The sequence below is a fragment of the Rhamphochromis longiceps genome, linkage group LG23, assembly GCF_057381845.1.
Source record: "Rhamphochromis longiceps isolate RC_006_pf linkage group LG23, R_longiceps_female_GT1.1, whole genome shotgun sequence".
In the NCBI taxonomy this organism is placed as follows: domain Eukaryota; kingdom Metazoa; phylum Chordata; class Actinopteri; order Cichliformes; family Cichlidae; genus Rhamphochromis; species Rhamphochromis longiceps.
Window position 1 is genome coordinate 600,660 of NC_140578.1, and position 26,757 is coordinate 627,416.

The 26,757-nt window shown below is 44.4% G+C and overlaps 3 protein-coding genes and 1 long non-coding RNA gene across 6 annotated transcripts in view; 1 reads left to right on the forward strand and 3 right to left on the reverse strand.

Moving 5' to 3' along the window:
• Positions 1–18,576, forward strand: part of obscna (obscurin, cytoskeletal calmodulin and titin-interacting RhoGEF a) — a 39,654-nt gene extending 21,078 nt beyond the window's left edge. The window contains exons 42-78 of the mRNA XM_085397510.1: positions 73–182; positions 332–532; positions 660–742; positions 953–1,126; positions 1,204–1,363; positions 1,474–1,575; positions 1,673–1,837; positions 1,965–2,123; positions 2,227–2,404; positions 2,614–2,727; positions 3,663–3,830; positions 5,431–5,533; positions 5,622–5,751; positions 5,844–5,949; positions 8,359–8,467; positions 9,625–9,755; positions 9,837–9,949; positions 10,110–10,278; positions 10,382–10,469; positions 10,545–10,745; positions 10,828–10,888; positions 10,968–11,045; positions 11,125–11,297; positions 11,481–11,507; positions 11,599–11,751; positions 11,933–11,978; positions 12,052–12,129; positions 12,238–13,948; positions 14,071–14,196; positions 14,298–14,420; positions 15,841–16,008; positions 16,120–16,222; positions 16,464–16,703; positions 16,994–17,217; positions 17,549–17,645; positions 17,826–17,975; positions 18,046–18,576. Coding sequence (XP_085253636.1) covers positions 73–182; positions 332–532; positions 660–742; positions 953–1,126; positions 1,204–1,363; positions 1,474–1,575; positions 1,673–1,837; positions 1,965–2,123; positions 2,227–2,404; positions 2,614–2,727; positions 3,663–3,830; positions 5,431–5,533; positions 5,622–5,751; positions 5,844–5,949; positions 8,359–8,467; positions 9,625–9,755; positions 9,837–9,949; positions 10,110–10,278; positions 10,382–10,469; positions 10,545–10,745; positions 10,828–10,888; positions 10,968–11,045; positions 11,125–11,297; positions 11,481–11,507; positions 11,599–11,751; positions 11,933–11,978; positions 12,052–12,129; positions 12,238–13,948; positions 14,071–14,196; positions 14,298–14,420; positions 15,841–16,008; positions 16,120–16,222; positions 16,464–16,703; positions 16,994–17,217; positions 17,549–17,645; positions 17,826–17,975; positions 18,046–18,229 — 6,506 coding nt within the window. The 3' untranslated portion in view covers positions 18,230–18,576. The remainder of the gene's footprint in view (positions 1–72; positions 183–331; positions 533–659; positions 743–952; positions 1,127–1,203; positions 1,364–1,473; positions 1,576–1,672; positions 1,838–1,964; positions 2,124–2,226; positions 2,405–2,613; positions 2,728–3,662; positions 3,831–5,430; positions 5,534–5,621; positions 5,752–5,843; positions 5,950–8,358; positions 8,468–9,624; positions 9,756–9,836; positions 9,950–10,109; positions 10,279–10,381; positions 10,470–10,544; positions 10,746–10,827; positions 10,889–10,967; positions 11,046–11,124; positions 11,298–11,480; positions 11,508–11,598; positions 11,752–11,932; positions 11,979–12,051; positions 12,130–12,237; positions 13,949–14,070; positions 14,197–14,297; positions 14,421–15,840; positions 16,009–16,119; positions 16,223–16,463; positions 16,704–16,993; positions 17,218–17,548; positions 17,646–17,825; positions 17,976–18,045) is intronic.
• LOC146640871 (uncharacterized) lies at positions 382–3,774 on the reverse strand. The gene is made up of 3 exons (XR_014909541.1): positions 3,638–3,774; positions 3,458–3,523; positions 382–514 (listed from the first exon to the last, which is right to left on the reverse strand). It is a non-coding gene; the product is annotated as an uncharacterized LOC146640871 (long non-coding RNA).
• Positions 18,577–19,103: 527 nt separating the features above from the next.
• On the reverse strand, positions 19,104–23,929 carry guk1b (guanylate kinase 1b). The gene is made up of 9 exons (XM_085397508.1): positions 23,718–23,929; positions 22,686–22,850; positions 22,462–22,577; positions 22,283–22,324; positions 20,912–21,008; positions 19,764–19,902; positions 19,496–19,580; positions 19,334–19,419; positions 19,104–19,243 (listed from the first exon to the last, which is right to left on the reverse strand). Exons 3-9 carry the CDS (start codon positions 22,571–22,573, stop codon positions 19,211–19,213), a joined length of 594 nt encoding a protein of 197 aa, XP_085253634.1. The 5' UTR covers positions 22,574–22,577; positions 22,686–22,850; positions 23,718–23,929; the 3' UTR covers positions 19,104–19,210.
• A 595-nt stretch (positions 23,930–24,524) lies between these two features.
• Positions 24,525–26,757, reverse strand: part of rnf220b (ring finger protein 220b) — a 28,015-nt gene continuing 25,782 nt past the window's right edge. For all 3 annotated transcript variants that reach the window (XM_085399263.1, XM_085399262.1, XM_085399261.1), the window contains 3 exons: positions 26,016–26,124; positions 25,260–25,334; positions 24,525–25,174 (listed from right to left, as the gene is read on the reverse strand). In XM_085399263.1, the coding sequence (XP_085255389.1) occupies positions 25,103–25,174; positions 25,260–25,334; positions 26,016–26,124 (256 nt within the window). In that variant the 3' untranslated portion in view covers positions 24,525–25,102. The remainder of the gene's footprint in view (positions 25,175–25,259; positions 25,335–26,015; positions 26,125–26,757) is intronic.

The following is a 26,757-nucleotide window of genomic DNA, read 5'->3' on the forward strand; positions in this document are numbered from 1 at the left end:
TTTATTTAATATATTATTTATGCAACTTTCTGAGCAGGTGTACTGAAGCTATCCTCTATTACAAATGTTTAGGGGCCCATGACAGTAAAATGAGGACACCATCTCCAAAACATCGTGCCCACACGCCCTTGGACAGCACAGTCTCTGGATCTGAGTCGGAGGGGGAAGAGGACAGACGAGAGGTGATTTACGTTGATTGGATGCACGTTATCGTCTATTTTTATGTCCTTTTTAAGCATCAGTGGAACAAATCTGAGAAAGTCACTGTATGACAAAATAATATTGCACACGTCCCAGGCATAAATAATGTATTTGCTGTTTTCTTCCTCAGACGTCTGAAATATATGTGGCTCGAGCTCACTGTAGCCCTAACAGTGGCAGTAAGGAGAGTTTTATTCTGAAGGAGGGCCAGTTTGTAGAGGTGCTGGACTCTGTTCATCCTGACAGATGGCTGGTGAGGACCAAACCCACCAAAACCAACCCTGCTCGGCAGGGATGGCTGTGTCCAGCATACCTGGAGAAGAAGAGAAAGGTGGGATGTAGACATCCGCATGACAAACATGTTGAAAATCTATACTGTTAGTTTATTATTATATCAACAAAGACGTTGAGGATTTAAAAAATGAGCTTTTAATAGTTATAACTGTCATTTTAAACAGGAGACCTTCCCTCAGCTGAGAGCACGTCAAGAGGATCTTGATGGAATTGGATGTACAGGAGAAGAGTACAGGAGAGGCCTGAGGTACGTCATACTGCCAGATGAGCTTTACTAGTATTGGGATACTGGATGACTTATACTGATGATGACTAAACTGTGTCAGAGTAAATACATGCATACATATTTCATGTATGTTCATGCACTTCTACGATACTTTGGTGTTGGTCATCACAGCTGGTCCTGAATAACATCTTGGCTTCTGTGATGAATCCATTTGTTTCCCTGTATCTTTAGTCAGTTGATCCAAGGCCTGATTGACGGAGAGGAGGAGTTTGTGAGAGAGATGAAGATGTTTATATCTCAGCAGCTAAATTTTCTGGACTCCAGCTACCGCATCCCCGTTAACGTCCTCAACCAGAAAGAGCTCATTTTCAGGAACATCAAAGACATCGTGTTGTTACACGAGAGGTGATACACACGTGCTAGATCAAAGGCAAAACGCATCAACGTGTCAAATCACAGTAACAGAACTCGTGTTTTCTCAGGTGTGTCCTTCCTGGGTTGAGGGAGTGTGCCACAGATGATGACGTGGCCATGCATCTGATCAAACACAGAGAAGACTTTGAGAAGTATCTGCACTACATGGTGGGTCAAGCTCAGGCAGAGGCCTGCATCGCTGACAAGGCCATCCAACAGTTTTTCAAGGTATTCACAACTGAATTCAAGTATAAACATTTAATGCTGCTGAAACAAAGGTGTGGAGAGCAGGATTACTACATCAGTCTAATGTGTTGTTGTTTCCTGGCATATTTCAGGAGTTACCAGAAGCTGGTAAGCTGGACGGTGCTGTTATGGATGTCCTTACATTCCTCCAGCAACCAGTGGAAAGAATTCAAACTTACCAAGCATTACTAAAGGTCAGCATATAGATTTAATACCATTTAACATTTAAGGCTATTAGGGCTAATCTTCTTTAAAGTGTGTCACATGAAAAGTTCAACTTTTTACCTGCAGGAGTTAATCAAGAATAAAGCTAAGAGTGGCCAGAGCTGCCATCTGCTGGAGGATGCTTTCTCTTTGGTGTCCTGCCTTCCCTGGAGGTCAGACAACCTGCACAAGGTGTCTCTGATTGAGAACTACCCGGCTCCTCTTATTGCCCTGGGCGAGCCCGTGCGTCAGGTGGGCAAAAATGACTTATATACAGTTTAGATCTGGTTCCAGCATGAAACAAGCAAACCAAAAAAACTGTCGTAACATTCTAGTTGTGCAGAAACGCACAAATGATTTCACGTCTTCTTCTCTTTAGGGATCCTTCACAGTGTTGGAGGAGACTCCAGAAATTAAGACCACCTCTAGAGGGCATCAGAGACAAGTCTTTCTCTTCAGGGAATGCATTGTACTGTGTAAACTGAAAAAAGACACCAGCATGAACCGAGACACCTACACCTTCAAGAACAAAATGAAGGTAAGGTCATTTGTCGTTCTGCGTCGCACCACGCCGTACACTTACTGCTTTTCCTATTCTTCATGTCGTCCTCCCACTTACTCGTCCTCTTCATTGTCTCCAGCTGAATGATGTGGAAATAAAGGAGACTGTGGGTGGAGACGAAAGGTCTTGGGGCTTGTGGCACGAACACAGAGGCTCCATAAGGAGGTACACGCTGCAGGGCAGCTCCACGCTGCTCAAACTGTCCTGGCTTAAAGACCTGAAGGAGCTACAGCAACGTTCCAGCCTGCCTACTAACAGTAAGTCTGTTAGTCCAGGTACTGAACATCGAACATTTTTATGATAAAACCATAAAACTAAATACTGTTTCATTCATTAACCTAACACGGCAACATTCAGTTCTGAAACGCTGGATTAAAAGTTATTTCAGTGATAAACAGTCAAAGATAAACTGATGGGTCCAGTTACGCTGTGTGCTTGATGTATATTTGTGTGTTTGCATCCACAGGTCCCCCAGTGTTTGGCTCACTGCTGTCTGACTGCACATCGAAGATGGGACAAACAATCAAGCTGACCTGCAAAGTGTCAGGATCTCCAAAACCAGAGATCAGCTGGCTCAAAGGTTTGAAAATAGACACATAATAGAAAATTATACTTCACATGGTTGCATCTGTTTGATGTTTTATCAGATCAGATTGTTTGCCCTCATTCGCATACATATCTTGTTATTTATGCCGTCGTGTATCCACATTTTGCATTCAAAGTAACTCTGACTTATATGAAGAACTGACAGTTAAGCCAACTTTTACATACTGTGCTGAACACATTTATCAGACGACCACCTAATGTGAGGCTTACACCTGCCCTGAAGTACCAGCATCATTTTTATGCTTCTGTAATGGTTAATCCAACATTTAATACATTTGTGTTTTCGTGTTTTTATATCGGGTTGTCTTGTAAGTTTGTTGCGCACTTCATCACGTGCCAATCCTTTGTCATCTGAACTCGTGTTGGGTATAAAACTGCATTTCACCTTTTCCACTTTAAAAATCAACCCAGTGTCTCCAAAAGTGGATTCTGTTCATCTGGACGCAGCGTTTTGTGGGAGAAACGTTTGGTCACTCATCCAGGTGACTGCTTCAGTCTCAGCTGACTGCAGGTTTCAATCTTATAAAGAGTACATATGATGACTGAAACCAGCCCACTGAAGGAACAATGGGCTGGGAGGTCAGTTCCTTCATCTTAATTATGCAAATTATCTTCTGAAGAAGTCACCTGGATGATGACGAAACGTTTCTCCCACAAAACGCTACGTCCAGATGAACAGAATCAACTTTTGGAGATTTACTTACCTGGATGATTGAGATGCATCAAGACAACCCAAAAAGGTGGTTTCACTTTCAGGTATTACTGTGTTCCTAAAAAGAAAAGAAAACGTGTATTTGTGTGACATGTCACGGAGACAGTGTCCAGAATAGCAGACGAGTTTATCACCACATAATTGAGTGTTATGGTCACAGTGATGAACCTACCTGGATCCTGATCCCTTCCTCCTAGATGGCCTTGCTTTGGAGGACGACCCACGTCACATCATCACCGCAGACCGGTCGGGCTCCTGCAGTCTCATCCTGGACAGCCTCACTGCGGAGGACTCCGGAGAGTATGCGTGCTACGCTACCAGCTTCATGGGCAGAGCTGGCACTCTGGCTAAGGTGGTGGTGCAGGGTGAGTTACCAATCCGAGTTTAAGCTATGCTAACACTGGGGCTCGATTGATATGTGCGCATGCGTCAGACGGCACGCAGCCTGTTTCAGCTGCTGATGCTTTTGTCTCCTTACTTTAACTTTTTCTTACTTTTGTCTTTGTCTTTTACTTTGTATGTTAGTGTTTGTTTTGTCTTTTCAAACATGTGGATCGAGAAAGTTTTGGTTCTCCTTGTTGTCAGGGAACTACTTTGTATAATTTCTCAGCGATTGATAAAGTTTTGTGATGCTGATTTACTTACAAACAAATCTGTGCGTAAATCACGCGACTGTTTCACGCACGTATCCATGATTGATCAATATTAGGAACACAAATAAAGAACTTCTTGGTTGCCTTAGGAATTTAAACACAAATCTTTAAAATGAATACTACACCTACTACTGCTTTCACCATTACTTCTACAATTAACAACAACAACAATAATTATTGTTTTTATTATTGCCTTTTGGTTATTATTTACAAAAATGTCCTTTTTTTTAAACAGCATAAACAACAAAATGCACAGAATTGCAACAAAAAGAAAACATGTAAATTAAACAAATTACTAAATGTAGCGATGTGGCCTTTAACCTTTGTAATTTAAACATATTCCCCTATACGTTATTTTATTTTATCATAGCTTAAACATTACCTTTCTTCAGGATGACTTCCATCACGGCAGCGTGATTTCTTGATGCTGAGAATTTGGATCTTTCTTTTCATTGTAGTGAGTTTTTGTTTTTAGGCTGACACACGGCACCTTGTCCGTGTCTTCCACCTGTTTCTCTTCTTTCTCGTGGTCTGTTGGGCTTTTTCGTATCAACTTTGTGTTTTTTATTTAAGCTGCAGTGATCTCAGGGGAAATCATATTCGTCGCTTTTTATTTATTGATTTATTTTTAAATGTTTCGTCACTCCAGTCGAAACACTTTGAAAAGCTACACCTCTTCCGTCTTACTCCTTGGACCTCAGACAGCATTGTGTAATTTTCTATAGTCTGACCTTATTCCCTGCCTGAGAGGTGCGGGCTTCGTTCTTACACCATAGTCACCTGTTTTGCCATTTCACATCTGTGCTTCTTTCTGCAGAGAAATGGAGCGGGGCAGTATGCAGATAGTATGCTGATTGCACAACGCTGCTGTGTCTGAATGATTTTGATTTACTAACATGCAACAACATACACCGTTATGCACGTTTCATAAATCCAACTTTAAATTTGCCTACAAAGGGTAAGGGTAAGAACATTTCCCCTGAGAGCTCCGGAGTTACTAGAATAGAATAGAATAGAATAGAATAATCCTTTAATTGTCCCACAAGGGGAAATTTGGTTGTAACAGCAGCCAGAAAGACACATATACAAACAAACAGGACACAGGAAAGAAACATACAGTTTTATATTTACATCAAGGACAGTGGTTACTATAAACAGAGTACTGTACAGTTATTAAATTAAATAAAATTACAAATAAGAGGCAAACCCAGGTTGTAGTGTGAATACTTACCTCTTATAATATTAATATAATAGCTGCTGCTTTTGGTTGTTTCTAGGCTAAACCTGATCTTTTCATGCTTCTTTTCTCCAGCTCCACCCAGATTCGTGAGTCGACTGGAAAGTGCTTGTCTCATTGAAGGAGAGGACATCCAGTTCTCCTGCTCCACATTCACCACTCCGTTACCGAGAATTAGGTATCGCAGCACAGAGCTGACCGCTGTAGTCGCTTTACGATTTTGCAACTATTGTGTTTCTGAATGCAGCGCTGCTTGCTCTTGACAGGTGGTTGAAGGATGGCAAAGAGTTGACTGACCAGCAGAAATACTTGATTATGAATGATGCACGGAGCGGGATCCTGTCTTTGACCGTCGTCAGGGCAACTGAAGCAGATATTGGGCAGTACGAGTGTGAGGTATAAAACATCGTCCATGTGTGAACACAGCTGGTGTCACTAATGTCAGAGCTCTGCCTTTGATATGTATGAAAATGTTTTATTTTGTTCAGCTTTGGAATGAACTTGGTGGCGTCAAGTGCAAGGCAGGTTTATGCCCCGCCTATGTCCCCCCGACTGACCGCGAGAATGACCAATCACAGGACTTACCTCCTAAAGGTAAGACAGTTACAGCCAATGAAGTTAACATCCTCCACCTAGGATGGGAACCCATAAGAGCCTTTTTAAGTGGGTGGGGGTCACACTGTCACTAGTTCAGCTGCGTTGGAGAAAGGGTGAAGCACATGCCATTGTCCAGTCACCCTGTTCTTACATCACACCATGTGACATCTCTTCCCTTCACTACAAACAGTTTGGATCAGTTTCACCTTTCCACCCTTCATTCATTTGATCAAGTTTACACCATTTTCAGACTTTACTCACGTTTTCCTTTCCCCGTTTCACACACACTCACATCATGAATAGTTCCAACCACCCTACCAGCTGTCACTAGATTCCTAAGGATTATGGCGTTGGGTGTAGTCTGCACTGTAGCTGCATGCCACAGAGTTGATGCAGTTTCCATTTGCACTGTGCAGCAAATGCAAAATCCTAACTATTAACTGTCATATATCACACGAGATAAAACCACGTCAACATTTATTCACCATCAACCCATTTCCCATTTGGCACGTCATGAAAAATGCACACTTCATATCCATATCATCTCAGTATCTGTAACTACCATCTTCCAGCAAAAACCAACTTACACATAAATATCTCATCCTCTCTAATACTAATCTAAAACCTGAGTCATTGTCTGTGAAGCTTCTCAGTCATCCAGGTCATCGGAGTCTAAGGAGCTTGGAAAGAAAGGCGCCTGGACTTCTTTAAGTTGCTTGAAGACGTTTCACCTCTCACCTGAGAAGCTTCCTCAGTTCTAGGGTCAAATGGTGGAGAGTCCCAGATTTAAGCCCTGTGGGAGTGTCCCCCCAAGTGTCACCGTGGGGATGTGGGGAAAGGAGGACCCAGGCGTGGTGCTCTGTGTATAAGCAGTGCGTTTATTTACAGTGTGGTAAATATCGATGCACAATTAATCCCCGTGCTCCCCAAGACTCCCGTGTGTGTCTTCCAGTGGCGTCCGTGTTCGTGCTCCCCGCTGTCGTGACTCTGCACACCCTGTGCGTGCTGTCCTTCCTCTCCACGCTCCTCCTCCCGCGGGCAAACACGATCAGTACTTCCTGGATTAACACACTGACTTGGAAGTTTCACGCAATGATCCCGCGTCGGAGAGAGCTCCACCACACTCTCAAGTAGCTCCTCCGACGAGGCCTGATCAGCTGCAGGTGTGTCACGGACTTCAGGTGTGGCCAATCACTTGCCAGGGCCACACCCACACACCTACATACACACATATATCTACAAGCAGGGAGAACGAGGGACAGCAATAACAAAATACATATATAATAATAATAATATAATTCATAACTGCTCCGGGACCTTGGGTCGCTCCGACCCAGGACGCTGACACCAAGAGGGACATGGACCCCCTAATGATCCTCCACCTAATCGCACGGCCAAGGTGTGTAAATCTGGGACTCTCCACCATTTGACCCTAGAACTGAGGAAGCTTCTCGGATGAGAGGTGAAAGTCCAGACGCTTTTTTCTTTCCAAGCTCCTCAGACCTGAGTCATTGTTGATCTTCTCTAATAACTGACTGTAGAGCTGTAGCACGTCACCCTCTGCATGTATGGGACGTCTGAAATGTTTTAGGGTCACATGGTGTTCTCAAAGCTAACATTTGTTCTGTTGCCATAACGATGGGATCTAGTGGCTACCATTCAACATAGACACCATACCTTACTGCACAGCATCCCATGAGAAGACCCCGTATGCAACGTTTTGTGTGTTTCATCACATTTCCACTGTTCACAGAAAGCATGGATTCAAACTAAACAGATAAATATACAAAGCTTGGAAGTAGCTGTTACTGAATATTATGCAGTGATTTTCCAACTCTGCTAGTTTTGCTACAGAATCCACACTTAAAGCAGAGCAATACAGTAGAATAGAGCAATCAGTGTAAGTATAGCATGTACGATCTGAGTATATCTATATTTTCTGGACTGTTGACGCCATGTTTGTCCTTCCATTGTCCGTAACTTACGTATTTTCTCATCTTCCCTGTACTGGTCCTAAAGCAGGAGGTTCCTCACATGGACAGTTCCATGTAAGTCATCATTGTCATGATAACAAATAACCACTCAGCATCCTCCTCTCTCCTCTTGCCAACGCATGCCCAGCTAACTCTTCACTCCTGTGAACAAAAGATGGTCATGTGCTGGGCAAGTGTCACTTTTGCGCCCGTCTAGCAGGGGGCATGTGTCCATGTCCTGTTGATGTGGTGGGTTGGTAAGATCCAACCCAGAGGCTGAAGGTAAGGATCACAGCACATTGTTGCTGTTCCTGCGCTGTAAGGTAATGTACCCTACGTGTTTCCTTTTTCAACATATTAATAAGAGTAAAATCCTTTGAAATATATAATTACTGCCATTGTTTTCTGTCTGAGTTGGTTTTGATCTTCGTAGATCCCGACTCAGAGGGCTGGTCTGCTGCATTTGTGAAGAAATGGTTACAGGCTGATTTCAACCCAACTTCTATTGCAAGGATGCTTTTTCCTCCCGAAAGTCCTGAACAGTAAGTTCAGCTTTATGCACTGACATTCGCTTCCACATTACATCCCGATCATGTTTTGAATGTTTGTCTCTGTTTAATGGTTTGCTTGTGAAACTAGATCTGGATTTTAAGCATTTACTGTGTAATAACCAGTGTTGGTCAAGTTACTTGAAAAAAGTAATCAGTAACTAATTACTGATTACTTCCCCCAAAAAGTAATCCTGTTACTTTACTGATTACTTATTTTTAAAAGTAATTAATTACTTAGTTACTTTTTAAAAACACGATTTACAACCTGAATAGGTGATAAAGTGATAGATCTCTCAGCCCAATTCTACTTTTTCTGCATAATCCATCATACAAAATGTAATCAAATGGAAAAGTCTCTTTTTAAAACTTGTTTTATTAGTTTTAATCTTTTAACTTTATGCATCAAGCAAAAAATTTAATTATATGCAACATTCTCTGACTGGAAGAAATTAGTTTAACATTTAAACCTATTTTCTGCACATTCCACACAAAATAAAGTATTTTTTGTGTTTACACTCAGTCTTTCAAAGTAAAACACAGCAGAACATAAATAAAGTCAAAGACTCAGCGGTCCTGTTGCTCTATTTTCACCTGTAAAGCAGGAGTGGGGTAGGCGGAGGTTTACCCTGGTGCAGGTGTGCAGCGGTCAGTGGAAGAATCCGCGAGTTTCTCTGTGAGTTTCCCATTACGTCATAGCTACTCGGTGCTTGTTTGGAAGTTTAGGGGGTTTTTTTTCACTGTAAAAAGAAGTTTTCTTCCCACGCACAGCGGACACTAATGTTTTTGTCACTTTTTATGGAATCAAACTCAAAGTAAGGTCAGTACTTCCACGCTTTAAACGCTGCACGCTCATACTCTCTCTGCACTCGATATGTGATCCATTGTTGATCTGCACACAGCTGTTGTCACGAACGACGCACTCGCTTACGTCACTGTCATGAGACATTCTCGCAAAAAAATCAGTTTTAGTAACGCAGTAACGCAGCGTTCCTACGGGAAAGTAACGGTAATCTAATTACCGTTTTTGCAATAGTAATCCCTTACTTTACTCGTTACTTGAAAAAAGTAATCGGATTACAGTAACGCGTTACGCGTTACTGTCCATCTCTGATAATAACTGTGTCCTTAATCTAATGTTTTGTCTCCAGCGCTGAGGGTGGTGCTGAAGTGAGTCTTTACGCCCCCACGTCAGCCGATCCAGCAGCACAGCAGCCCATGTGTTACCTCGAGGAAGAAGAGGAGATCTACATCTCAGAGCAAATACAAGAAATTGCAGATGGTATCCTTGCCTCCTACTCATAACATGCAGAATAATATCACATTTTACATGATTAGCTCATGAATCAAATTTCTTGTTTAGCTCCTCCCTCTATCCAGATACCCATGGAGGACCTGTTTGTAGAGCCGGGTCACCCATCGACATTTACAGCCATCATCACAGGAAGACCAGCACCTAAGATAAAGTGGTACAAGGTATGAGCAGAGTTTTTTGAGTTGTTTTCTAAACGGATTTTTTGGTCTATATCAACTCTTCAAAGGTTGTAACAGGGAATCACATTGTTCTAAGATCACAAACCGCTGGTTTCAATCTGAAAGCTTATTTATAAATGAAACTGCTGGTTCACATTAATAGGATGAAGAGGAGCTTGCAGCCAATGAGAATGTGAGGATGGGACAACATGGTGCCCGCTGCTCATTAACCATAGTGTGCACCGAGGGTGAGGACAGTGGGATGTACGCCTGCTTCGCTCACAACAACTCTGGTTATGCATCGTGTCAGGCTGAGCTGACAGTGGAAGAAGGTAACACGGGAGCTCAAAATAACCAAAGGGCTGCTCGTCGCTGTAGCATGCGTTTGTTGTTTCCAGCGCTGGAGTTAGTTGCAGCTTTAGTTTTTGCCTGCAGGACTCCTGGAGTTCCAGGAGAGAGAGCTGGAGCTGGGAAAAAGAAGGAAGCTGTTCTCTGTCTATGACGTCCACGATGAAATCGGAAGGTGAATCTGCATTTTCTCTTTAGCATTATCTTTGCCAAGATTTCATGTGCAGTAAATCATCTTTCTGTGTTTTAGGGGAACGTTCGGAGTAGTGAAGCGCGTCGTCCACAGAAGGACCGCTGAAGTCTTTGCTGCCAAGTTTCTGCCTCTGCGGAGCAGCACTCGGACCAGGGCCTTCCAGGAGAGGGACCTGCTGTCCCGCCTCGCTCACCCCCGAGTGGCTTGTCTGCTGGACTTCTTTTGCACCAGACGCACCTTGGTGCTGATCACAGAAATGTATCCTACCTCTTACGTGTTACAGTTAATTTGTGTGTTTGACCACATATTGAAGCTGTGAGTTCTTTAACAGCTTTTCTAGCTGCTGTTCTCACGGGCTTCTGGATCATTTATTACTGAAAGGATCGGTCTCAGAAAAAGAGGTATATTTAATTTACTTTATTAAATGATTTGAGTCTTGCAGAAAAGGTGCATGACACGTGTTGTGTCTTCTTATTTCAGATTCAGTCATTCATACAGCAAATTCTGGAGGGAGTTGGTCACATTCATAGCATGAACATCCTGCATCTGGACATTAAAGTGAGCGCTCTGCTGCATTGCATTATTTACTCTGGGATTTATTTTCACGAAGTCTCTTTTTCATGTTTCTTCCTTTTAGCCTGAAAACATCCTCATGGTGTATCCCCCAAGAGACGAGATCAAAATCTGTGACTTTGGCTTCTGCCAGGAAATAGACACATCCAGGCACCAGTACAGCATGTTTGGGACGCCTGAATTTGTTGCCCCAGAAATTGTTCACCAAGAACCAGTAACTGTGGCCACTGATATTTGGTGAGTTTAACGGCTACATGTATTTTAGATATAAATCAAATACTGTATATTTCTCTACATCCAGATGCAGAACCAACCCTCTAGTTTTATACGGAGATTTAAATAAAAGTAAACGATTATTTGCAGTAGTGCACAAAAGTTAAAAGTTGAAACAAAACGTTTGAATCGTTTCTGTCTTGTCAGGGCCGTGGGGGTTGTCGCGTTTCTCTGGTATGTATCTCCGCCTTTTGAAAGCAATCTTGAAATCTTAAAAACACAGAACATCCAAAAATGTAACGACTCTTAAACTTTATCTGGACAGTCTGGTGTGTCGGTGCCCTTTTGTGGGCGAGACTGACCGCGCCACACTGCTGAGGGTGGGGGAGGGCACTCTGAACTGGGCCGCCCCTGATGTCATGTACAGGAGCCCGGAAGCCAAGAACTTTCTCCACACGCTCCTTCAGCCTGACCCAGAGTAAGGAAGCGCTTTTGGTGTTTTACGTGGGCTCGTGAGATATTTTTAAAGTTATGTGCAAACGACAGAAAGTACCCTGTGTCAGTGATGCTAACGCTGCTAAGCTTCTTATAGCTTCATTATGTTGGATCCAGTTGCTTTAAGGTGAAACAGAGAATGTCTCTGATGTTTCTGTACCTAGGAAGCGACCGTCTGCCTTTGAGTGCTTGGGCCATGACTGGATCCAGGTGAGGTCATATCATCAGGTGTTTCCTTTAAACTGTGAATGTCAAACTTACTGAACATTGGGACTGTTGTCAGGATGAACATGCAGGAGAAGACACGGATGAAATCAATACAAGGAGTCTGAAAGCCTTCATTTCAAAAAGGAAGTGGCAGGTGAGTTCCTGCTGCAGCTTTAATACCTGCCTGGATACAAAAGGAAATACCAGATGGTTTCCTGTAGTGTTAAACATCTTTGTCTGAGTGTGCTCTCTTTCTCTTCAGCGTTCTCTGACATGCATTGGGTCGGTGCTCACGCTGAGGCCCATTCCTGAGCTACTAGATGCTCCTCTCAGGGAGACGGCAGTGACGGTGCCCCGAGAGCCCCAAGAACACAGCAGTACCTCCCCGAGCAGTGGCTCTTCGTCGGAGTATGACGAGGCTGACTCCTGGGACTTTTTCCAGCACTGCAGCCAGACTGAAGAGGAAGAGGAAACAGAGGAAGACTATGATCCTTTAATGGAGAGAGCACAGATCCCAGATCCTTTTCCCAGCTTCCACCGGGATGGAGAAGAGGAAGGGGATTTGACACTAGGCGAGGAAGAGGATGGAGAGATAGTAGGAAGGAGGACTGTATTAGAGCGGAGTATGAGCAGGCAATCGGTCGCATCGTCGGAAGTATCGTGTCAAAGGACACCTCAGAGGGAACGTCGGTCCAGCAAGGACAGCAGTCCATCGCTCTACCTGTCGGATGGGGACGAGGGTTCAGGGAGTGACGGAGGTCGTATTCCTCGGGGAAGCGTCATCCGAAGCACTTTTTATAGCAACTCTCATCAGCTTTCGCCGTTGTCTGCCAGACACATGACATTAAGGGACAAATTTCAAGCTAAGAAGCAGGAGAGGGGCCGCAAGCCGCTCAGGAGGAGCTTCTCAGGACGCCTCAACGAGCCTCTTATTGAATATGTGGAGGATGAGACGGAGACCAGCCGTGGCCAGAGACGGGCATCCGTTCAGACCGCAATGCAGAAGTCCTGCTCGTTTGACAGCGGGGTGGGTTTCGCCCATGCTAACGCACCACCTCACAGAAGGAGCAGGTCTCTAGATGAGTATTCACGTCGGTCTCCCACTTCACCCAAACGTGCGAACGCCGGTGAAGAAGAAGGGTCGCAAAGTCTAAAGGAAGATTTCACAGACGATGAAGTGGCCGGGACAAACTTGCTGACAATCCCAAATTCTCAGCGAGCCACGAGAAGAGGCTCTGTCACTCCTGTGCAGGTGAGGCAGGCTTTTAGAGGAGCCTCTGTTCCTTCGAGCTTGGACCAAGCACAGACGGAGGGAGATGACTTTGCTGGCTCCCAGGGGTCTCTGGCTGAGTCTTTTACTTTGGAGCATGGTGGCTCTGAGTCTTCAAGTAGACTCGGCTCCAGTGAAGAACTGAGTCACGGTCGTCTCAGAGGGAGATACAGATCAGGAGACGGCGATGGATATGATGATCAGGGTGAGCGCCTCGTTGCACCATCGCCTCGCTCTTTCCAAGAAGTAAAACCCCGAAGCTCGTTTCCCCGGGCACCACCACGTAATCGCACACGCTCCAATCCCAACCTGTCCACAAACAGCAGAGGTCAGCTGGGGACGCCGCTAATGCCAAGCCCCAGTCCCAGCCTCTCTTCTCTGCAGGCTCCAGAGAGGCCTCCCAGAGCCCGGGACAAGAAAGAGGGTCACGGCCTCCAGAGGCACGCATCTGCTCCAGCCCTCGAAGCTCCACCACCTACAGGAAGGTCACCAAAACTGGGACTGCTTAACATCTTCCGCAGGCAATCCTGGACTGGCCATTCCTACTCCCATCTGGAGGACACGGAGTTAGGACCAACTCTGGGCGAGATCATGAAGCCTGATACACCCACCATGTCTCTAAGGAAGAGAATGAGAGCGTCAGCCTCAAGTCTGACCAAACTCTTTTCCAGATCCTCCAGTAAAGAGGATGTGAGTGAAGGAGGTGAGGCACCGCAGATGCACCTCAGTATAAGCACTACGTTGTGTTACTGTTGTGAAATGATATCCTGTATTATTCAATCTGAAGTTAAAACCATTTGCTCTTTCCTGTTTTATTTATAACAGGTCCAATAGTGAAAGGATCAGCTCCCGCTCCACCTGAAAGGAGGCGCAGCAGCAGCCTCGAGAGTCCCAAAAGGAGGAGCTCAAAGCTCTTACCATCCTTCAAAATACCTGCATTTAAAAAGAAAGGTCGGACAAAGGTTACATTCTGTGACTGATCTGCTTTAAATTTCACATCACAGTTGTTGCTTTGAGAACATGCTCTTTTGTTACCCTTTGTTAATATTCAGACCTGCCCGTTCGCCCCAGCAAGGCTGAGGTGCTACAGTTGGATGGAGGCGGAGTCCTCCTGGCGTGGAGGCCGGTTCGCTCAAGCGATCCCGTCACTTACTGCGTGCAGTACTGTACGGACGGTGCGTTCGCAGACATGGCAGGACAGAAATGTGTTTTTTGTTGTTTGTGTGAAAAAGAAATTATTTAGTGTTTATTCCATTATGACTAAACTATATTTTTATGGTCTAAAATAGCGGCTCCAACCTTTTTTGTGCCACGGACCGGTTTATGTCCGACAATATTTACCTTTAAGGTGTCGAGGATAAATACAACAAAATAAAAACAGTACTGGTACCGAAGAAGGAAGATTTATTCATAACATACAGGAACAGACCCAGGGGGAAGGGAACAGAGTTAACCATCAAAACGATAAATAAATAAGGCTAAAACCCTGAAAACCATAAATTTCACTCCTGAGCCTCGACTCTCGAGGCCCGGTACCGGGGGTTGGGGACCGCTGGTCTAAAACACCAGGGAATTTTAATAGCACTGTGTTATTGGTGTTTTCCGTTGCCTAAATCAGGGGTGTCCAACTCCAGGCCTCGAGGCCCGGTGTCCTGCAGGTTTTAGATGTGTCCCTGATCCAACACAGCTGATTTAAATGGCTAAATCACCTCCTCAACATGTCCTGAAGTTCTCCAGAGGCTTGAACTCATCATCTGAATCAGCTAGGGATGCCCCGATACCAATACTGGTATCCGGTATCGGGGCTGATACTGTAAAATGCGTGTGTACTCATACTCGTAAAAGTTAACCGATACCATGAACCGATAGGTTTTTGTACTCTGTATCGGCCAGTACTCGGATCCAAGTATCGGTATTGTAGCTTGCCATCACCAGTGTGTGAATGGGTGGATGACTACTAAGTGCAATAATCCTTTCTGTCATCGTTGTATTTTTACTCAGTTGTATATAGTATTTGTATTCTATTTTTATCTTATTGTATATTTATTTTATTTTATTCTATTCTGTACAGCTGTGTACTGTATTTATTCTTATTGTATTCTAATTTTTGCGTCATAACTTTTGCACTGTCCACTTCCTGCTGTGACAAAACAAATTTCCCACGTGTGGGACTAATAAAGGTTATCTTATCTTATCTTATCTTATCTTATGACTGGATGTGTAAAGCGCTTTGGGGTCCTTAGGGACTAGTAAAGCTATATAAATACAGGCCATTTACCATTTATTGTATCGGTTTGAAAAAATCGGTATTGTTGCATCCCTAGAATCAGCTGTGTTGACCCAGCGTGAGATCTAAAACCTGCAGGACACCGGCCCCCGAGGCCTGGAGTTGGACCCCCGGGCCTAAATTTAAACAGTGTAGTTGAATGCAGCACTCCTTATAGGAGGTCACAGGTTATGAGCAGAGGGTTGGGTGGTGATTGAGTGTGATGCTTACGGAGGAGTGCGAGGAGTGTACCTGTGTGTGCATGTATTGCAAACACATCATTTGTAAAACGGCACCAACACTGGTGTCATGGTTTCATGTCTCCACAGGGGCGGAGTGGACAGTCCTGTCAGAGCACGTGGCAGACAGCTGCTACGTGGTAGAGGACTTACCGAGAGGAGCTTCTTACGTGTTCAGGGTGGGTCGTGTCACAAAGACGGGAGCAGGACCGTTCAGTGACGCCTCAGCTCCCGTTGTTATGGCGACTGATCCTGAAGGCAAGAGAAACGCTGTCTCCTATTGGACGTTGTCTTTTTATGATTTCACGTCATTGTTATTATGCTCTTTTTGAAAACATGGTGCAACAGCTGTTTGTGTTTGTTATACAGAGATCCACATTCCTCTCATTCAGACTGAGTCACTGGGGTCAAAGGTCATTGGATCAGAACAAGCAGCACACAAGAACTACAACTTCCTGTCTGAGATCAACAGGTGAGACATCCAACAACGAGCTGCAGCAGTTCAATAAAGTTATGTTTTGTTTCTCTAATCTTTATAACTGAAGAGCTGATTCCTTCTGTTGGTAGTAACAGTGTGCATGATAACACAGGATACCAGAACCAGGCCCAGTAAGCCAAACCTCACTTTACACGCTCAGGTCTTGGCCTTACTATGCAAAGTGCCCTTGGGTGATTTATGTTGTGACTTAGTGCTGCATCCATCCGTCTTTCAGGGGTCGTTTCAGCGTGGTAACCCTGTGCAGGAACGCCGAGACCAGCCAGGTGTTTGCGGCCAAGATCACCCCTTACCAAGCAGAGCAGAGGCAGCTGGTGTTGAAGGAGTACCAGCTGCTGAGGAGGCTTCACCATCCCCACCTGGTTCAGCTGCACTGTGCTTTCATCACCTCCGGCTACCTCGTGTTAGTAGAAGAGCTTTGTCCCGGCAAGGAGCTCCTCTACAGCCTGGCTGCGAGGTAAGCGACGCTCAAAAACATCAGCCATGAAGGAGGAGCATAGTTCCTAATAACGCTCGTGTGTCCTCGTCTTTCAGTCTAGCTTCAGGTTAGAACTTGTACACATGAATGAGCTTGAGATGGGAAGTCTAAGAATTTAAATAGACGTTATCAAGCAGAACAAACAGAACTGTATATCAAAATGTAAAAAAATCAAGCTAAGCTAATATTTCTGTGCTAATTCATTAGTTATGGCACCTCGGGTGCTGACGTCAAGCTTGACCATCACGTCTGTGTTTGCGTCCTCTCAGAGATCTGTACGCAGAGACTCAAGTGGCCGAGCTGCTCGTTCAGATCCTGAGTGCGGTCGACTATCTCCACGGCCGCCGAGTCGTCCACCTGGACCTGAAGTCGGACAACATGCTGGTGGACGACTGTAACCACCTGAAGGTCGTTGACTTTGGCTCGGCTCAGTCCTTCACGCCCGGACAGCCTTTAAACATCGAGCACATCCAGGGCTTTTCTGACAGCAGAGGTAACGATGTGTGTTTTTTAAATTCACACTAAATGTTGTACGCTGCATTCTGATTGGTCTAACATACTAAACCTCTGACTGTCGTGGCCTTCTGACAGACTCCTGCAGCAAAGGTACACGTTGTTTTACGGAGGACGGATTGATGGAAATAACTCCGCCTAACTCCATCCACCTCAGCTGACCCTAGCTCCCATAGTCTAACAAACCCAAGTCTATTCTTATCCTTTTATCCATTTCTTTTTGGTCTGAGCCTTTTTCCTGATACAGAAAGATGCACTGCCTGTAAATGTGCCACTCTCTATAAAGATATTCTGTCTGTCTGTTCTCTCAGTGTATATTATCCTTCCTAAAGCTCCGGAAATCCTCGAAGGTCAGGGTGTTGGGCCAGAGACCGACATCTGGGCTGTTGGAGTTTTGTCGTTCATCATGTAAGCAAAGAGGTTTATTCAAACTTGGATTACATCTCATCATCTGAGAACAATCCCACACGTAGCAGGGCTGTTCTGTTCTGATAAATGTGGGTTTGTAGACGTCATGGTGTGAGGAGGCTACAGACTGACTTCTGTTATAATAAGAATTACTATCATCTTTATCCTTCCCTACGTTAGGCTGAGTGCTGACAGCCCGTTTCATGCGGAGCACAGCTGGGATCACGACAGAAACATCAGGAAAGGGAAGATCCAGTTTGGACGCTGCTACCCGGGTCTGTCTGAGGGAGCCCTGAACTTCATGAAGAGCAGCCTGAACAACAAATCCTGGTGAGTCTTTTCCCAGAGTGTACTCACTCACACGTTAGCACTCATTCTGACATGATAAAAAACTTTGCAGGGGGAGACCCACTGCAGCCGAGAGTCTCCAGAATCCGTGGCTCCGTGCCCATCGCGCCCCACACAAAGCCCGTCACTCCAAAGTGTGCTTCTCCACCGACAAACTTAAAGCTTACCTCAAGCAGAAAGAGGAGAAACGAGATCAGGTGCGCACCAAGCTTCAGGGTCCCTCCTTCTGCCAGTGACGCCACGATGCCAAAGTTACCATCGTCTTTCTCAACGAAGAAGAAAACCTGCAGCTGCAACGACGTGTCGGTGCAGCAGTTTGTGCTTCAAGTGTTGCTCTGTGTCTGCCAACCTGGAGCCCGGTTAGAAAAACGTTTGATTTTTAAAAGTTGATGCGTCTTAATGAGTTGCTTCTGTGTTCGATTGTGTTTTATAGTCTGGGGATTTATTTTGTGCGTATCAGGGATAACGTGTGATCACATAAGGTGTGCACGGTGCTGCTGCATGAGCTGGAAAGTTGATCAAAATGTTGTTTTGCTCCTCTGGCAGACGGACGGACATGCTTGGCTTTGCAGTTCTGTCTCCGTAAAACTTATTTAACGCAGTATTTTATGTGAAGCTTTACAGGAGTTAGTCGATTAAATCATTATTAAACAACTCAAAGTGCTCAGTCGTTGTCCTAAAACTCTTTATTCTGTCTCGTTTCAGTTCAACACACGAACATTTCAGCTCTAACACATTTTAGATTAAATCTACCACAAACGGTGATTTTCAGATGCTCTGTCGTTCATGTGCACGAGTCCATCCTGATAATATACTCGACTAAGACTGAATTTATTTCTACTTCGGGTAGAAGTCATAGTATCTGAACACTTTCTAGATGTGGAGCTAAAGCAGATCTGTGCCAGCCTGTGAAGACCGAACGTAGCGCTGGATGTGGCGTTTTATTCGTACCTGCTGAGCCAAATGTCAGAAATCTATGAAGTAGGACTACACACCTAATATCAGCCACTGCTTTTACTAAATCTAACACAAAGGACATGTGAGACACGTCGGTCCAGACTCTTCGTTTCCATCTGTGTGTCTGAACTGCAGCTGGATGCAGCTGAGCGTGAGGAAGAGCTTTTCTTATTTCACGTGTTCCAGTGAAGATGGAGCTTTTCCAGTCAGAGACACATCAGTGTTCCTGTCCACCTGCTGAAAGCCTGCTTATTTCCTTATTATGATTTGGCCTCCTGAACTTTTTTAATTTCCTGTGGCGAGAGAGAGGTGACAAATACTTCAACCAATCATCTGATGAGTTTAAAGTAAAAGGAGCAAAGAGACTTTCTGCTTTTACTTACTTCATCCAGGATTTCTTTTAGCTCCTCGTAGGCCTTTTCTAAGTCGTCGTTGATGATCACAGCATCAAACACTCCGGGCTCCTTACCTAGAAAGTAAATCAAATTGCAATAATTGGCTTTGCATTCGGGATCACGTTCCGCCGGAAATGATGGGAAACTTACTGAGCTCCATGTCGACGCGTGCCGCTTCCAGACGTTTCTGTAAACTCTCCTCTGTTTCCGTCTGCCTGTCCCTCAGACGTTTTTCCTGAGAGACGACAGAACAATCACAGCACCTACCTGTAACTGGGCACTGCTTCTTACTACCAGGTGAAGTCTTGTCACACTTTTAAAGCACGCTCAAAGTGCAAATATGAAGAAATAATACATCTTAAAAGCGCAAGAAAAGAATCGATATATGCTGTGGATTAATCACAATAAAAGGATTTACCAACACGTCCATAGATGGAGGCTGGATGGAGACGTAGATGGGGTTCAGGTCGGTCTCTTTGATCCGCTTCACCCCCTGGATATCCACGTCCAGGATGCAGATCAGGTTTTTGGCTCGCACGTCTTCCACAGAAGCCTTACTGAACAAACAGGAGTCAAATAAGCCGTGCCGTTCACGTGAGCAGAAACATCCAAGCAGGTACTGAATGTAATTTTGTGCTTCTCACACGAAGTGACTGGTAAGAGGATAAGAGGATCGCTGCACTGGTCCGAGCTGCTCAGACTCAGAGAGTGAGCGTTATCTTCAGAACAAGAGGAAGAGATTAAATGTGACACAAGGTGCTGAGCCGCAGCGTTGCTCTTTTTGACCTAATGGGGGTTAAAGCTCCATCTGTCACCAGACTATTATGTAGCCGCTTGATCCTTGTTACTAAGCCCACAGTGTGACATTTATGTAAGGCTCGGTCTTCATTTCTAATGACTTAAGTTCAGCCTGTATGAGGACACTGATATCTTATTGTATTTTCAGCAGAAATGCGTTTGGTTTGATCAGTCAAACCCTGAATCCTGGGTGTGGAGCGTCAGGCAGGACCAGCCCACTGGATCACTTTGGAAAATGTAAAGAAAGCTTCAGACTTTTCTCCAGTGTCACAGCTTTTCCTACTGATTTCCACTCACACTCGCTGCATAATTCAATTATAGATTTCTGTCATTTCAGACATTTTCTTCTCACAGTTTAGGCCCAACGAGACGATTTCTTTCATTTACTGCAGCTGCATTTCTGTAGCATGTAGTCAGACTCTGACACACTGTTGACATCGTGGCTCTTTTTCTTACATTAAGATGTCTCATTGATTAAATGTGTCGGTAATTCTCTGCACAGAAAGACTGTGCGTGGCTCGTGACGTAAAACGAGCTTCACGTCCCTGCAAATGTTTCCTCAGCAAAGTTTGATCAGTTCTGCTTTTAAATAAACTCAGTTCAGTTCAAATGAAATCGCGCGAGATTAGAAGCTGTCGCGTCAGAGCGGTTTGCACACGCAGTGTTACAGAGAGCGGGTTAACTCGGGGCTAGCCCCCCTCTGAGAATATGCATGCAAGTCATAGTGTTTATGAATCTGCGTGAAATATCTCACACATATCCATTTACCTTGTTCCATACATGTTGCCAGAAAACTCAGCGTGCTCAATGAACTCTCCTTTGTCGATACCCTCCTGCATGGCCTCCCTCGTTGTGAAGTGATAGTCTGTGGGGAGCAACGTGTGGAATGAATCGAGCTCTGCGTGGAAAACGATCTATCAAAGCAAAATCAAGCAGGAGCTCACTACAGTGTAGCAAAGCTGTCACGGTGTAACAGCCTGTCACAGCTGATCACGCGTGTCGGAGCCTAATTTCAACTGTGATTGTCATTCTCCACGTGTGTCCACACGCGACCCACAGACCCACACAGGGCAGTTTCAAAAGCAAACACGTTACTACGAAGCAATCATTACATGACAACATGAAGGAGTCAGACTGAAGCATCAGTTTGGAGAGAAACACTGTAAAACAACGAGATAATAAGCACGAGAACAGGTCACGGGGATTTAAACAGCGCAAAGTGCGGATATTTCTGCTCATGTTAAAATCCTCGTTTATTAAAAGTTGGAAACCTGTTCATCACTCAGTATTAGTTTAAAGGACCTCGACTAAAGAATGCAATAAAATGGATGCAACAAGTTCTAAAAGGATTTTAAAAATAACCTTTTGTTCTCCTGCATGTTGCCAATGGTTGTTTGCATCTTGCCTATCGGGAAAAAGAGGAAATGGGAACACCAGTGTGGATCTAAAGACGTGTGGGAGTGGAAATGGGAATCACTGCTGAGGCATCACAGGGGGCTATTTTCAAAAGCTTGTTACTCCAAAGTGTAAACTGTCGCGTCTTCCTGAGGTCATTGTACTTTTTAAAAATATATATATTTACATGATTTTCAATTTTTTGACCAGTTCCTATTAATCCAATCACAACGTGCCAGGATGATGAAAGTAACCCCCATCCATCTGCGGTAAAAATACACTGTGATCAGGAATCACACTGAGATCACCTTCATCTGTGGTTTCTGATTCATTTGGACATGAGGCTGACATTTCTATGTCCTCAGAGGATAAGACGGCTGCTACGGGCAGTAAAGTAGCCCCCAGAAGCATGGGGAGCTTGTTCAGTCCTATGGAGAAAACAAAAAAGGCACAGAGAGCTTTATCCCAAACCACGGGAGCCTCACAGGGTGGCAAACCAGTCCTGCAGTTCACTTGGGAGTAAGAAGTGCTGTGGGTGTGGAGTGGGTGGGGGGAGGCTAGGAAACAAAATGAAAAGGAGCTTGTTTGTCAGATTCTCCACTTTTATCTCAGCTCTGCAAGCTTAAATCCAGATGCAGGGCTGATGTTTTGTGATTGATCCTAACACAACGTGAAAGCACTAAACATGAGCACCCACTTAGAAAGTGCCAGCAACAAGCCGGGTTTCACTCATAAGTGTTGTACCTTTGCCATCTTCTTCTCCTGGTCGAGGGTTTCTCGTCGTGTCTGCGGGGAAAGAATTGCAAAAACATCAGTGTCAACTTTACAGCCGGTACTGGCAGGTGCAGAATTAGGCTGCTGCTTCCTCCTCAGACAGGACGTTTTGCAAAGGAAGCCGAGCATCAGTTGGCACAAAAACGTACGTGAGACGCTGAATCCAAAGACTCCTTCGTGCTCTTTCATCAGCCTCTTCAACAGAGTGCTCTTCCCTGCTCCAGAGGGGCCACTCAGCACCACGGGCCTCGGTCCCGACATCGTCCTAAGAGCCACGGACGGACGCAGACGGGGGAAGAGGGATGTCTTAGAGATTTGTACAGACCAACACGTTTCACAGGCGGTGAGCTATGGTGTCTTTCAGGTGCTTTACCTTAATAATCTCCCTTTTTCCTGTGAATCGCTGCTCCTGGCAAAAATCTCAGCTATCCCGTTTGCTCGTCGTAGGTGCCGTGAGGCTAAATCTTTTGATCCAAGCTTCTCGACACACCGTGGGGTTAAAAGCAGGCTGTTCCTCTCGTATCGCTGCTGTTGCAATCTAAGAATTAATTGACATTAATTTCTGTGTCCTTAATTAAAGCATCAAAATGCGTCCACGTCCTAATTGCTGACTGGTTAGACAGCCAGAGGCCTGGAGGTTAACACTAAGGATGTCTGTTAATGAAGCCGCGAGGGGTCAGTCAGCTGGGATAATTGGATCTGAGCCAGGTGGCGCTCAAGGTCCAGGACAGGTGAGTCGTTTACCTAAAGACCGGATGAATCCCGTTAACAGAATTACTTAATAACACAAAAATCTTCCCCAGCAGCAGGTTTACTCGGCACCTTGACTGAATTGATCAGTTCGAGCACTCTTTCATTCGCACACCAGCTGACTGCTGATGGGACCTCATCTACAGTTACATAGTTACTGAGGTAACTGCTGTTGGAGCGAACACACGAGCAGGAGGATAATCCACGGTCTGTTTATCACTATTAACACTTAGTTCTCATCATTTCATTTCCTGAAAAGATAACAACAGCTTATCTATTATTGTTTATTAACATCTTAACTCTGCACCCTTCCTTCCTAATTCAAAGAGCAGACACTGAATTTTCACTCTTTCACTCTATACTCATATAACAGAGCTGTTTTCTAATAAATGTGTCTGTATGTGCATGTAGGTATGTGTGTGTACGTGTATATGTATGTGTGTTATGTATGGGTGTATCCGTATTTGCGCATGCGTGTGTATAACTTGTGCACAACCATCTTTAGATACTTACATTATTGTGCATTACGCACAACGGAGAGATGCCAAACTGTGTTTCATTGTTCTTCTAACAGTGACAATAAAGAGCTAATCTATTCTATTCTATTCTATTCTAATGTTTTACTCTCGTTTTCTTCGAGTTTTATTGATCTTACCTTTTGTCAGAGCGTCTCTGTGTGTGTCGTCTGTGTCGGAGGGACGTGGAGTAACAGATGATTGTGTGCGCGTGTGTGTCACACCGACTCTGTCAGTCTGGATTATCACCGCCTCCCTTCAGCTCACTAACCAATCACGTCGGGGCATGCTGACTTGTTTTGAGAAACACACTCTGCCGTCCAAGTCTAACATAAATGTTTCATTTTTATTAGAATCTGATCAAATGACATTTACCTGGCTGCTGTACATTCAGGTTATACTAGGTTAACTATATTTTTCTTGATGATTAATTATTTGAATAAATAAAAGTTTTATGTGATATAAAATTATTGCTTCGTGTTTGTTGAGGATGAAGAATCTTTGTTTCTGAGTGTTTCGGGTCTTTCTTGGTCCTGTGTGTGTACTGCATGCAGACTTTGTTTCACAACCCCGCTCACTTCAATACGTGTGCATTAATTTTTGCCCGTCAGAAACTGGACTCGTCTCTTGCTCCACTCTACGGCGGAGGCGCATTGCTCTTTTACGTCTCTCTGTGATGTGTCTGAACCTAAGTGGCCTTGCAGTAAAGGCTCAGAATAGCAGGCTTTAGAGTCTTTCAACTCCAGATGAGCTGCGATGGGCTCTGCCTGGCTAATCCCGCAGCGACCCACTTCTTAAAGGGCGCACACACGCCATCATAAGGCTGTCGACAAACGGCAACAACACAGGAATGCACGCCATTCACGCCTCGGCCCACACCTGCGGCAGGTGCAGCAGATACTCTTTAGGTGTTCACAGTTAAAAGCTTTCAGGAAACAACCGCCTTTAGACACAGATTTTATTTTAGTAATGTTGATAAAATTAGATTTGAGTGATCCTATACAAAGAAATACGCCAATAACAAAGACAGAACAAGTCCCCATGTGATGATTATTACTGTAAATGTTTCCAACCTACAAGAGCTAAACAAAGAATAAGTGATCTAAGCAAAGACAAACTCTGTACAGTAAAGTCTGCTAGTCAACATCCTATACACACACCACTCCAAACATACATACACAAAATTATGTACATGTGCTTTGCAGTTCAATCATCTTTCCATAAAACAGAAAAAAAGATTTTTTTTAAAAATCGATAAATAGTCTCAAAGCATTTTTTTCTCAGTGCCTGAGCTCTCAGATGGTTTCAGAGGTTTCTTCTGATCTGCTGGACGATGCAGTAGAAACACGGATATTGTACAGGTCAGAGGTCGCACTCAGTTAGTAGCTGTTAGGAGAACAACGATGGTAAGAAGGAGGAAAAGGAAGAGGGACGGGAGAGGGGAAAGGTGGGCTTGCATGACAGGCCAGCTGCCCAACAAGTCCAAGCCTGATTGGTCAAAACAGAAGAAATCCCTGAAAGTGAGTCACAGGTAAACTCGCCTCAGGTCTCCAGGTGAGGTGATGGTGTTGCACTGAGGACACAGCTTCTTTGCTCCCTTTGAAAAAGAACGGTGAGACTTTTATTACAGACTTTTACTTCGTTCTGGATGTTTTGCATCATTTTTACGTTCAGCTTTTTACCAGCGTTCGAAGCCAACACTCCTCACAGTGAACATGCCAGCACTGGATGGAGGTGAGCGGCGTTGTGTAGGTGTCCTGCACACAGGAACAGGCACAATACAGGTGAGCAACGTTTACCTGCAGTGCGACAAAGCTGCCACTAGGTGTCCACATGTAACTACAATCAGAGCTTTGGAGGAAGCGACTTGAATGTTTGTTGGGATTATCTCTCATTTATTCATCTCATTCATCCCACTGTGATATTTTACTTTGTAACTGATTTTTAAAAATAATTTTTTTAAAATCACAACAAAATATTTAACTTAGAAAAAAAGCCATGCAAAAAATCTGTTCATTACTAATTAATTATATATTTCCAATAATTAATCACTTACATTTTTACATGTAAAATAATAGAAACAAATAAATTGTCTCAGACTGGGGTCGACTTTGAAGAGCAGCGTGTGGTGCATTTGGGCTAAATAAATATTTGAGTGAATAATTGTTCAGTGTTTTGATTCTTTCCGTGTAAAATGGGTCAGTATTTAAAGGAATAAATGTCGCAGAGCTTTATCAGATGCAAACTGTAATATTTGTCGTGTGTATCAAACAGTATTAAGGTCATCTGCAGTACAGTCTGATCATACGAGGAGTCGCAGACAAACATTTTCCATAAAAATATTACTGTATTTATTATGTTAATGAAGAAACAAACATACACCAACAGTTTGAAATTGTGCTCTTTTCTCTTTTGCTTTAATTTGCCTCCACACTCACCATGCAGATGAGACATTTAAATCTGTCTCCTTTAGACAGCTGTTTCTCCAAGTCCCGTATCCGAGCCTTAAGTGCATCTAATGTTGTCAGCGTGGAGTCCTCCGAGAGCCTGTGCGCGCGTGCACACGCACACGCACGCACACACACACACACACGCACACACACACACACACGCACACACACACGCACACACACACACGCACACACACACACACACACACACGCACACACACACGCACACACACACACACACACACACACACGCACACACACACACACACACACACACAGGAGGACGAGAGGGAGGACACACGAGTTAGGCAGACACTGGAGAGTCATTTATAAATCGAAGACAGATTAAATTATTCGCTGGCCAACATGGACACTGAGCATGAAATTTAGCAGCAATCACATTGCCTGCATTGGGTGTCTCATTTATCATGGGCAGCGGGGCGGGGGTTAGGTGTCAGCGTCCTCACAGAAATAGACATACACGCGCACAATTACAGCATAGACTCTATATGCAAACATACTGTACAGATGGGATGCAATGCATTCAGCGCAATGAAACGTGTACACGCCTGCATCACCTGCTAAGACCCTGACTGACGACATCATCACACTGATATAGTGTGGTATTATGTGCTGGTGAGAGCAGGCGGTCCGAACAGGTATGGCATAAATACAGAGGACCAGGATACAGAGGAATGGCTTCCTCTGGTTGGCTGATGGACCAAGTGCA